The 13,160-nt window shown below is 43.6% G+C and overlaps 1 protein-coding gene across 1 annotated transcript in view; it reads left to right on the forward strand.

The window, feature by feature from the left end:
• FRMD4B (FERM domain containing 4B) overlaps positions 1 to 13,160 on the forward strand; it is a 216,578-nt gene that overhangs the window by 94,715 nt on the left and 108,703 nt on the right. Inside the window, exon 5 of the mRNA XM_003264875.4 lies at positions 2,473 to 2,557. Within this exon, the coding sequence (XP_003264923.2) occupies positions 2,473 to 2,557 (85 nt within the window). The remainder of the gene's footprint in view (positions 1 to 2,472; positions 2,558 to 13,160) is intronic.

The following is a 13,160-nucleotide window of genomic DNA, read 5'->3' on the forward strand; positions in this document are numbered from 1 at the left end:
ATCCCTTCTCACCCGCCTCTCAAGTCTCTAAGAGACCGTGTGCAATTGGCTTGGCTCATTCATCGTGCAATATAAAAAGCATCTGTTGAGTGGCACTTGCTCCTTTCCAGGCCACCTCAGCGCCTGACATCTTGGCTGCCTTTGAGTCAGGTGATTGGCCTAGTCCACGCAGCAGGGCTCAGGGTAGAAGATACTAGACTGATGGGAGAGGAGAATACTGTCTACCCAAAAGGAAAAGCTGAGACAAAATTAATATAAAAAGCTTATTTGGGACAAGGTTGAGGACTGCAGCCTAGGACACACTTCCAAGTTGCCTTAGGAAGTGCTCTGAAGAAGTAAGGAGAGATCCAACTGTTTAAAGAAAAAAAGGACAAATCAAGAAAGGGGACAGTTACAAAAGTTGTTCCTCAGGAATTAATTCTCCCTGGATTACAGAAATAACATTGATCAGTGACTGGCTATACATTTTTGGGGTTTTTTTGTTTTGTTTTGTTTTGTTTTTGAGACAGAGTCTCCCTCTGTTGCCCAGGCTGGAGTTGCAGTGGTGTAATCTTGGCTCACTGCAGCCTCCGCCTTCTGGGCTCAAGTGATTCTCCTCCCTCAGCCTCCGGAGTAGCTGAGATTACAGGTGCCCGCCTGCCACCACGCCCAGCTAATTTTTGTATTTCTAGTAGAGACAGTTTCACCATGGTGGCCAGGCTGGTCTGGAACTCGTGACCTCAAGTGATCTGCCCGCCTCGGCCTCCCAAGGTGCTGGGATTACAGGCGTGAGCCACTGCGTCTGGCCTGGCTGTCCATTGTTGAGCTACAGGATGTGGGTTATAGTGTCCGGGGCAGTGGACACTAACGTGTCCAGTGCAGCTAGTTTTGGCAATAGCAAGCAGTTTCCGGAGAAAAATACAAAGCTCAAGGAGGGAAGCAGGACTTGCTTGCTGTCTATTTTAATGCCTCTCTCGACTTGATAAATTGAAAGAACTTGAATTCCTCAGATAAAATTCTGTTCTTTCCTCAGAGGTAAGTACAGTCACGAGACCCAATTTAGAAAAGACACAGAGAAACTAAATAATTTGCCCAAGGCCATACAGCTAATAAATGGTGGACATGAAATACTACATCTTGATCTTTTGGATTCCAAAACCTGTTTTTCCCCCAACTCCTCATTTCCTTCACCGCCTTTGTACTTAACTTTCTCTTCTCATAAATCTGACACTCCTCCATCTTCATTAACCTCACTTATAAGTGAGATAAAAGCTTGTAAGTAAAAATATAAAGGATTCATTCTCTTTCTGGAACTTCCGTTGATGACTCAACATTAAAGGGTGGAATGTTTTGAATGATTTTACCATCTCAGTGATAAAATCTTTCACAGCCCTTTCAGCTGCATTTATTTATCAAAGGTATCATCACTGTGGAAAGGGAGAAAAAGAGAAGCAAAGGCTCAAGGCCTCAGGATTCCGCAGAGCTAAGGATAGGTTCACCTGGGCACTTCCTAGCCCTGCTTTACCTTCACTCTCACTGATCTGAGAGTAAATTCCCTTTCGGACTCAAAGCAGTAAGCTGTCTTGAGGCTTGATGGCTCTTCCTGATTATTAATCAAGCAATGCTCCAGAACTTGAGGAAAACTTCGGGGCCCTAGCTTGCCCACTCGCCCACCACAGAGTGCCAGCCTTTGCAAGCCGGCCTCATCAGTAAAGGATTATGAAAACAGAGTTGTTAAAGACTCAGCCTCCTCCCCTCCCCACCCGGGAGCTGTCAGAGCCCTCCTGAGAGAGAGGGGCCTGCCTGCAACCTGTGGTTTCACAGATCCAGCAAGCAAAATCCTAGAAAGGGAGTGGGCCAGTGAGGCCCAGAATACCCTGATTTGCATGAGAAAAGACCAAGATTGATGGCTGCTGAGAGCCTGCCTTTGAGCCAAAGGAAAACCCAGGGCCTGGAAGGATGGGAAGGAAGAAAGGAGTGATTGAAAAGTGTGATGGAAACTCACCCAGTGAATGGGGGTCAGGTAGGCGTGGGGCCCTCAGGTCCCTCCGTCTAAAAACCCCCGAGCCTCAAGCAGGCTTTGGGGTTCGGTTAGGTAGTGCTTGCTCAGCCGACTTCAGCTTTCAACTCCGAGTTCACCTGCTCTTTGTTTTGAAGCTCTCTGAGGTATTATGAACTCCCAGAACATGTTTCAAAGAATAAGCAACACAGATAAACCTTTGTTTTTGTTTGTTTTTGGTTGGATACCATTTGGGGTTTCTCTTTAACTCATCTTCCAAGACACAAAAACATCGTGAAAGAGATTTTAGGTATACAGACACATCCATCCATCATGTACGTATGTGTGGTGCACATTTCTTTTACAAAGGAAAAGAAAGCACAACCTTCCTCAGGTTTCTCAAACTTCTTGCCCTGCTTTTGGGGAACACTGAATGAGGAATGCTGAGAGATGAAAATAAATCTGTAGGAACAAACTCCTCTGCTGTTTTTCAGGTTTTACATTGAGAGCATATCGTTTTTAAAGGATAAAACCACCGTGGAGCTGTTTTTCCTGAATGCAAAGGCCTGCGTGCACAAGGTAGGTGCCCCGTTTGTCGTGTTCACTGGATGCCTCCAGAGCGACTGGGATGACAGGAAGAAATGGTTTTGCCTCTCTTCTTGGATTCAAACTAAGAAAAAAAAAAAGGCCACAGTCTTTTCCATGAATATGTCCTACCGTGCAACTACACACATACACAAATGCTATCTTTTCTCAAATTCTGAGTAGGAAAGACAATCATCTGCACGGGAATCCTGCATATGCACAATCACCACTACTTTAAATGCAGCAAATAATCGACGCAGAGTGACCCAGAAAGACAGAAAGATGGATCAATCAGATTATAATCAAAACGTCTAGGCCAGAAATCTTTTTCAATAAGGTCTGCCCTACACTTACAGTAATTCAAAACCAGCCTTATTATTTCAGTTCAGTTTCTGCCTTCTGATCCCTGCACACATGTGCCACCTTAAATCTAGGGAAGGAAGGCTGCTCACAGCCACATGTTTTCAAGCAGTATCTCAGTTATCTGTGGTAAGGGACAGGGTTTTTCTTTTATTGTTTTTTATTTCTATCTAATGCATCAAGGACAGATCACTTTTATAAAATTCAATAAACATGCATTGCTAGAAAAATAATCCCACACTGGGATGTTGCTATAAAAGCTTTTACGGCCAGGCACAGCGGCTCACGCTTGTAATCTTAGCACTTTTGGAGGCCGAGACGGGTGGATCACGAGGTCAGTAGTTCGAGACCAGCCTGGCCAGCACAGTGAAACCCCATCTCTACTAAAAATACAAAAATTAGCTAGGCATGGTGGTGTGTGCCTGTAATCCCAGCTACTTGGGAGGCTGAGGCAGGAGAATCACTTGAACCCTGGAGGCAGAGGTTGCAGTGAGCCTAGATTGTGCCACTGTACTCCAGCCTGGGCGACAGAGTTAGACTCTGTCTGAAAGACAAAAACAACAACAAAAAAAGTTTTTAAACACTCTCAGTTTTTTGTCTTTTCTTTTTGCAGACTAGCATAGCTTTAAAAGCCTTCACTGTGGCCTTCTCAAGCAACTTCCTGAGGAAGGGAAGGGAAGCCATGGGCCAAGAGATGCCCAGTGGAGCCTGGCTCCTCCCTTGTACGTTATGATCTCAATGCTGGGGATCTCAGAATTCCCTATCCAGACTGCATGCCTGTTTCCAGGCCTCCTTTTAGGTTTATTGAGCGTGTTATGTGTTCATTTTACCTCTTTTGTTGGATTATTAGCTGTAACTCTTTGTTGTTTCCATGGTTACTTTAGGGTTTATAGTATACATTTTTAACTTATCAAGTCTACCTTCAAGATGATATTATACCACTTCACATGTAGTATAAGAATCTTACAATAGTATACTTCCATTTTTTTGTCTCAGCCTTTATTTGATTGATGTCACACAGTTTACTTTTAGATAAGTTACAGATGCACATGACATTATTATTTTTGTGTAAATATTCAGTTAACTTTAAAGAGATTTAAACAGTACCAAAAGTCTTACATATTTACCCATGGAGTTAGCATTTCTGTTGCTCTTCATTCACTTGTGTAGGTTAATATTTCTGTCTGTTATGATTCTTTCTGCCTGGAGGACTTCCTTTAGCATTTCTTATAGTGTGGGCTTACTGGTGGTGAATTCCTTCAGCTTGTACCTGAAGACATCTTTATTTGCCTTTGGTTTTGGAAGATATTTCACATGATGTAGGATTCTGTGTTGGCAGTTTTTCTCTTTCCGTACTTCAGAAATATTGATTCACTATCTTCTTGCTTCCATTGTTTCTGATGAGAAGTCTGCTGTCATCTTTATCTTTGTGTTTCTGTATGGAGTATCTTTAGCTGCTTTTAAATTTTTCTCTTTTTTCTTTTTTCTGCTATGAGCAATTTTTTTTTTCTTTTTTGAGATGGAGTCTCACTTTGTCGCCCAGGCTGAAGTGCAGTAGCGCCATCTCAGATCACCGCAACTTCTGCCTCCCAGGTTCAAGCGATTCGCCTGCCTCAGCCTCCCAAGTAGCTGGGACTATAGGTGTGCACCACCACACCCAGCTAATTTTTGTTATTTTTTTAGAGATGGGGTTTCACCACATTGGCCAGGCTGGTCTCAAACTCCTGACTTCAGGTGATCCACCTGACTCGAGCCTCCCAAAGTGTTGGGATCATAGGCGTGAGCCACTGTGCCTGGCCTGCTTTGAGGAATTTTATTATGAGGTGCTTTGGTATAGCTTTCTTCATGTGTTTGTGTATGTGTGTGTGTCATTGGCATTTATTGAGCATCTTGGTTTATAGTTGTCATCAAATTTGGAGACATTTTAGCCATTATTTCTTTAGCTGTTTTTTTTTTTTTTCTTTTTGGCCTCATGTATGCCTCATTTGCAAAGCCCAATTACACATATACTAGGCCACTTGAACTTGTCACACAGTAATGCTTTGCATTTGTGGGGATTTGGGGGAATATGATATCTTGTATAGTTTCTCTTGCTTTGTCTTCAGTTTCATCTGTTTTTTGCAATCTAATCTGCCATTAATCCCATTTTGTATATTAGAGTTTTTGTTTTTGTTTTATGTTTTGGGACAGAGTTTCACTCTTGTTGCCCAGGCTGGAGTGCAGTGGCACAATCTTGGCTCACCACAATCCTCCTGGATTGAAGCGATTCTCCTGCCTCAGCCTCCCAAGTAGCTGGGATTACAGGCATGTGCCACCACACCTGGCTAATTTTTTGTATTTTTAGTAGAGATGGGATTTCACCATGTTGGCCAGGCTGGTCTCAACCTCCTGACCTCAGGTGATCCTCCCACCTCAGCCTCCCAAAGTGCTGGGATTTACAGGCACGAGCCACTGCGCTCGGCCTTAGAGTTCCTATCTTTAGAGGTTTGATTTGGATCCTTTTTACATCTTGCATGTGACTATTTAACTTTTTAAGCATATTAAATATAGTTATAATAATTGTTTTAATGCCTTTGTCTGTTTATCCTAATGTCTGTGTCGGTTCTGGGTATTTTTGATTGATTTTTGTCTTTGTTATGGGTCATGTTTTTCTGCCTATGTGCATGCCTGGCAATATTTGATTGGATGCTAGGCATTCTTAATTGTATCTTTTTGAATGCTATATATTTTTTGTATTCCTATAAATATTCTTGATGTTTGGTTTTGGGATGCAGTTTTGTTGCTTGAATATGGTTTGGTTTTTTTCAGGTCTTGCTTTTATGATTTATTAGTCTAGCCCAGAGCAGTGCACATTCTATAGCTAATTATTCTGCATACTGATCTTCCTGAGTACTCTATTCAGTGCCCCATGAATTATGAGTTTGTTAGTCTGGCTGGTGGGAATAGGCACCACCTCCAGCCCTGTGTAAGGATCAGGCACTCTTCCCTCTTATCCTTCAGATGGTCTCCAACTTTGGGTAGTTTCTTTTCATACATGGAATGATCAGTGCTCTACTGAATCCTCAAAGGAGACCCTCTATAGATTTTCAGGGTTCTCTCTCTTCACAGCTCTCTTTTCTCTGGCAGACTGTTCTGCAAATTCTATTCATTTTGATCTCCTGGACTAAGGAGTTGCTGCATCTCCTTAGCTCGGGGAGTTCAGTGTGTTCCATTGTGTTTCTCCCTCCACAGCCTGGAGCCCTCTCTTGACAGTAGTGGGGACAGTCATAGGGCTCGCCTCATTCAAGGTTCACTGTCTTTGTTGCTGGATATTCAGCGTTATGAAAACTGTTGTTTTATATATTTTGTCTGTTTTTTGTTTTTGTTTTGTTTTGTTTGTTTTTTGTTTTCAGTTAAGAGGATAAATTCAGTCCCTATTACTCCATCTTGGCTGGAAGTGTAAATATTCAAAGCAGAGTTTTTGGCTGAGTCTATGGGGAAAGTAAAATGTTCCCAGCATCAAAGGCTTTACTACAGCCCTCTTTTCTGAGACTCAGGTTTTCCTAAGAACTCTAAGGGTTGACTGATGAGTAGACACCTGTATAACAAACACAGCTTTTCAAACACAGTGTTTACTGAGTCAGGAACACGTTTCATAAACCACAGTTGGCTATCCTCTCCTGTGTGGAGAAATACAATCGCTCCTTGTAATATTTTTCACTGCCTACTTGGCATTGATCAAGTGTTTTCTCTGTTGCTAATGCAAAGGTGGTTAGAATGCAGATTTTCAGCTCATGACCTTTCTCTTGTACCTCCGTATGCTAAATTCTGTTTGTCTTGAGAAAGCAAGGAAAAGCAGAATTCCTTTAAATGCTACTGCATTTTATGAATGTCAGTTGCTGGGACCGCCTTTCTGTCTTTGTTGTTGTTGTTGTTGTTGTTTGTTTTTTGTTTTTTTTATTTTGTGTGTGTTTTCTTTTGAGATGGAGTTTCACTCTTGTTGCCCACGCTGGAGTGCAATGGTGCGATCTCAGCTCACTGCAACCTCTGCCTCCTGGGCTCAAGTGATTCTCCTGCCTCAGCCTCCCGAGTAGCTGAGACTACAGGCGCCTGCCACCACGCCCAGCTAATGTTTTGTATTTTTAGTAGAGATGGGGTTTCACCGTGTTGGCCAGACTGTTCTCAAACTCCTGACCTCAAGTGATTCACCCACCTCGGCCTCCCAAATTGCTGGGATTACAGGTGCGAGTCACCGTGCCTGGCCTGGGAGCTCCTTTCTAAATGGGAGTGTTTCATGACTTGTCAAATAATTTAAAACTTTTACAGAACATAATATTGTAAGGCACTATGACTGTTATTGAGATAATTTTTAAAATTTTATTTGTAGGAATTTAGAGTTGGATATTTTCTATCTAATTATTATGCAGATGGCTGGGTGTGGTAGCTCACACCTGTAATCCCAACACTTTGGGAGGCCAAGGCGGGTGGGTCACTTGAGGTCAGGAGTTCGTGACCAGCTTGCCAACATAGTGAAACCCTGTCTCTACAAAAAATACAACAATTAGCTGGGGGTGGCGATGGGCACCTGTAATCCCACCTACTCGGGAGGCTGAGGCAGGAGAATCGCCTGAACCTGGGAGGCAGAGGTTGCATTGAGCCAAGATTGCACTACTGCACTCCAACCTGGCAACAGAACGAGACTCCGTCTCCAAATATGTATATATAATGCAGATGGCTGGTAACAAATTCCTAGAGATGTTCCAGGATCAGGTAACTGTTTGGATAAAGCAGCTTTCAAGTAATTTCTTAAGATGTATGATTATTCGAGAACATTCCACATAAGGAGTATCAGCTGAACCATGGCCACAGAGGCAAATAAGTTTTATGAGAACATAGTTTCAGCTGTAGGACACTGGTAGGTGGATTTATTGATTGGCAAAAGTGAGTCACTGATGGTTGGTAGCTGCTGTTAACTCAGGACTCACAGCTAGATCTGAAAGTGAACGGCCCCCCCGCCACACTGCACAGAGGGTATTCTTCTCACAAGTGAGATGTTTGACACCTCTGATCACACCCTACACACATTTCTTCTCTGCCAGACAGCTTCCCCCTACAGCTAATTCCTTCCTTCCACTGAGAACAGAAATACACAGGCAAGAAAAGAGAGCTCTTATTTGCAAACACTGATAAAACCACAATGTCTTCTTACACACTTGTTTAGTAAGAAATATGACTTGTGATAAGATCTGATACAGTTGCTGAAGCTCTGCACAGCTGCATAAATACGGATTTATAAAATTCACCCTCAAGAGTGTGTCATTTGAAAAACTGGGTGGCTCTCAATGGGTTTTGTAAATATAATTGCCCATACTGCATAGAGAATAAGCCATTGGTGACCCTTCAATGTGTTGAAAGAAATAATTGTGCCTGGTTTCTGAGTTTGGGTATCCACAATGGTCTGAAAAAGGAATAAAGATTTTTCACTTTTGTGAAAAATACTCTAAGGAAAAAAAAATTTTTTTTTTTTTTTTTTTTGAGACAGAGTCTCACTCTGTCGCCCAGGCTGGAGTGTAGTAGTGTGATCTCTGCTCACTGCAACCTCCGCCTTCTGGGTTCAAGCGATTCTCCTGCCTTAGCCTCCTGAGTAGCTGGGATTAACACGCACGCATCACCACACCCAGCTAATTTTTGTATTTTTACTAGAGACGGGGTTTCACCATGTTGGTCAGGCTGGTCTTGAACTCCTGACCTCGTGATCCGCCCGCCTCAGCCTCCCAAAGTGCTGGGATTACAGGCATGAGCCACCGTGCCCGGCCAGCAAATTTTATATATGAAATGTGGCACACATTGGGCATTCAGTGAATTGTTGTTGACTCAACAAATGAATGAGTGTTGCTGAATAATCAACCCTTGTTTCCCAAGAAGTCAAGCAAGAAGCAAAAATGTGTAATTTGGCTAGGGGAAAACACATGAAAATAGCTACATTTACTAAGAAATTAAACATCCATAAAGTTAATCATTTCATTTTCCAGGTATTACTGAATAACAATTAACAATACTGAAGTCAACACTAATTACAACCTTCATCAAAGAATGAGTGAGAATTATATGTGAAGAAGAAATTTCAGGCTGGGCACGGTGGCTCACGCCTATAATCCCAGCACTTTTGGGAGGCTGAGGTGGGCGGGTCCCCTAAGGTTGGAAGTTCGAGACCAGCCTGACCAACATGGAAAAACCCCGTCTCTACTAAAAATAGAAAAAACATTAGCTAGGCATGCTGGCGCATGGCTGTAATCCCAGCTACTTCGGAGGCTGAGGCAGGAGAATTGCTTGAACTCAGGAGGCAGAGGTTGTGGTGAGCCGAGATCGTGCCATCACACTCCAGCCTGGGCAACAAGAGCGAAACTTTGTCTCAAAAAAAAAAAAAAAAAAGAAGAAGAAGAAAATTTCAGCCCGGTGTGGTGGCTCATGCCTGTAATCTCAGCACTTTGGGAGGCCAGGGTGGGCAGATTGCTTGAACTCAGGAGTTCAAAACCAGTCTTTGCAACATAGTGAACTCCATCTCTACAAAAAATACAAAAATTAGCCAGGCTTGGTGACATGTACCTGTGGTCCCAGCTACTTGGGAGGCTGAGGTGGGAGGATCACTTGAGCCCAGGAGGCAGAGTTTGCAGTGGTTAATGTCATGGACATGCTCAATGACAGGCAGCAAGTGTGGTGGTTAATGTCATGGACTCTGGCATCACATGCCTATTCATGGGGGAGGCATATCCATGACATCCTGAGTTTAAACTCCCTCTTTCCTTTAATTCTGAACATTGTTGTACATGTTGATGCTCTTAGCCCATGGTAGTTAATAAGTTGCTTCTGTACCTTAGGGGCCAGATGACTTTTATGGGCTGGACTCGGGACAAAGCACCACTTCTAGAGGGGTATTTCAGGAGTGTACTAGCCCTCATGCTGGAAGAGAACCTGTAAGAAAACTAGGTAGGAACTGCCCCTGTGGGTCAAGTGTTTCAGAGGAGAGTGCCTGCTGCTGTCTGGGTTGTTGTTCAAGTGAGGGCCCCTGAACCTGTTTGGCTTCCTCGGTGAGAATGCAGCGGGGCACACCTTGTCTTCACAAAACAACCACCTGTGCCAGGTGTGGTGATGTGGAAATGCTGAAAGTGATACTGGGGAACCCGGGAAGCATTCAACATGGCTGTGGTCTACCTTGGGCAACCTGCTCCTGCTAGGAAAAGCCTAAATGCATGAAGCAGGACTGTAGGCTTGCCCCAGGTTATTATTCTTGGAGGTGCCCTTGACCATATCTGTGATTTTAGTAATCAGCCAACATGGAACACCACAGCCCTTTTTTTAAATCAGCAATCTGAAGACAGGCTTGGCAAGTTAAAATAGTATTGGCCATCTTGTCTCTTTTGGTGTGTATATAAATATGGTAATAATGAAAAGACAGAAAATGTGGAAAAGCAAGTAGGGCTTATGAGGTGCTCTGTGGTAGAGACCATACGCAGCCTCAGCTCTCTTTTCTGCAGAGGTGGGAAGGAGGAGGAGGAGGAGGAGGGGGAGGGGGGAGGGGGAGGGGAGGGGGAGGAGGAGGAAGAGGAAGAGGAGGAGGAGGAGGAAGAGGAGGAGGAGGAGGATAGCAACTCAACTCTTAAGAGCTCACCCGTAGCTAGGCATGCTGGCATGTGCCTGTAGTTCTAGCTACTCAGGAGGCTGGGGCAAGAAGATCACTTGAGCACAGGAGTTTGAGGTTACAGTAAGCCATGATCATGCCACTGCATCCCAGCCTGGACAACAGAGCAAGACCCTGTCTCTAAAAGAAGCAATAAACAACTCACCAAATAGAAATCACTGACTTTTTTTTGTGTATTAGCTCATTTAACACTCACAACAACTGATACAGTTATTTATTACTACTTCAACAAATAAGGAACTGGAGGCATAAACAGGTTAAACAATTTGGCCAAGCTTGAGTAGTTTATTAGCACTGGAGTGATCAGATCTATGTAGTCTGGCCCCAGAAACCATATTTGTCTGTCTTCATTCATTCAATTAAAACATCATTGCATTCCTATTAAGGGTCGGGGTCTCTGACGAGTGCTGCATTAGCAGTAAAATACTTAGCAAATATACCTTCCTGTGGCCTAAAAGTCCTAAGTCTTAAGGATTTTTTCATTTGTATGTGTTTATTTGTTTATTTATTACCCTTATCCTTTATGTGACGGTATGTGTTGTGTTTAATTTAAAAGTAATGTGTCTGATGATACTTTGTAAGACACAATATTTCTAAAAGATGTCAGGGACCTTGGAGAGATTGAGCATGCCTGAAATTCCTTGATGTTACTTATTACTGTTTCCTAAAGTAGTATAAAAAGCAATTTGGAGCAGGGCATGGTGGCTTATGCTTCTAATCCCAGCACTTTGGGAGGCTGAGACACACAGATCACTTGAGCCCAGGAGTTCCAGACCAGCCTGGACAACATGGTGAAACCCCATCTCTACAAAAAATAAAAAAAAAATTAGCCAGGTGCGGTGGCACATGCCTGTAGTCCCAGCTACCTCAGAGGCTGAGGTGGGAGGATCGCTTGAACCCAGGAGGTGGAGGTTGCAGTGAGCCGAGATTGCGCTGCTGCACTCCTGCCTGGGCGGCAGGGCAAGATCCTGTCTCAAAAAAACAACAAAAAAAAAAGCAATTTGGGGCCAATGGGGTGGCTCACGCCTGTAATCGCACCACTTTGGGAGGACTGGTAAGAGGATCACTTGAGGGCGGGAGTTCAAGATCAGCATGGGCAACATAGCAAGATGCTGTGTCTACAAAAAATTTTAAAAATAGCCAAGTAAGGTAGTGTGTGCCTGCAGTCCTAGCTGCTCAGGAGGCAGAGGTGGGAGGATCACTTGAGCCCAGGAATTTGAGGCTGCAGTGAGCCATCATCATGCCACTGCACTCCCACCTGGGTGACAAGAGTGAGACCTGCCTCTAAAAAGAAAAACAAATAATAAAGGCTTCAAGAAGTCCTGCAATAAATTAACCTATTTGATTTGGTTTAACCTAATATTTTCCAAACTTATCTGTATGTGCAATTCTTTTTTAAAGCAATACTTAATAATGGACTGCCAAACACACTTTTGAAAATGCTGTTCAGGCAAGGTGCGGTGGCTCACGCCTGTAACCCCAGCACTTTCGGAGGCTGAGGCGGGGGGATCACAAGGTCAGGAGTTCGAGACGAGCCTGGCCAATATGGTGAAACCGTGTCTCTACTAAAAATACAAAAATTAGCCGGGTGAGGTGCCGGACACCTGTAGACCCAGCTACTCAGGAGGCTGAGGCAGGAGAATCACTTGAGGCCGGGAGGCAGAGGTTGTAGTGAGCCAAGATCGGGCCACTGTACTCCAGCCTAGGAGACAGAGCGAGACTCTGTCTCAAGAAAAAAAAAGAAGAAGAAAAAGAAAATGCTGTTCAATGGCCAGGCACTGTGGCTCACGCCTGTAATCCCATCAGTTTGGGAGGGCAAGGCAGGTGGATCACGAGGTTAGGAGATCAAGACCATCCTGGCCAACATGGTGAAACCCAGTCTTTACTAAAAATACAAAAATTAGCCAGGTGTGGTGGGGCGTGCCTGTAATCCCAGCTACTCGGGAGGCTGAGGCAGGAGAATTGCTTGAACTTGGGAGGCGGAGGTTGCAGCGAGCTGAGATTGCACGACTGCACTCTAGCCTGGCAACAGAGCAACACTCTGTCTCAAAAAAAAAAAAAAAAAAGAAAGAAAGAAAATGCTGTTCAACACATATACCATATCATTAAATAATAAAGCCAAAAAAGATGACCATAAGCCTCCTGGGTGTTGCTCTATGTTAGATCTGGCCCCACGATAAAACCTAGGTTTATTTTGATTCTTTAAATAAAACATCTTTGTAATTAGTCAAGAGATACTGACCTGAGTACCAAACCAGTTAGGACCTCCCCTCCTCCAGCTTATCAGGAGTAGATAGCGTAACAAACATAACAAAATGGAGAAGAAAATGGCTCCGTAAGGCTTTAGTAGACTTCATGGGGCTCCATTTTCTTTTCTAATAAGTACTCATGTCTTTGTACTTTAAATAAATACGGAAAGACAAGTGAGCCAAACATTAGTAATCCTATTAAAAAATAGGGTTATTGCAAGGCTATGCAATCATGTTTATTTTTATCCTCCCTCTTACCCCATTTCTTAACCAAGACCTTATTAGGTGTGCCCTTTCATTAGCCGACTTC

This window comes from Nomascus leucogenys, chromosome 21 (genome assembly GCF_006542625.1).
Source record: "Nomascus leucogenys isolate Asia chromosome 21, Asia_NLE_v1, whole genome shotgun sequence".
In the NCBI taxonomy this organism is placed as follows: domain Eukaryota; kingdom Metazoa; phylum Chordata; class Mammalia; order Primates; family Hylobatidae; genus Nomascus; species Nomascus leucogenys.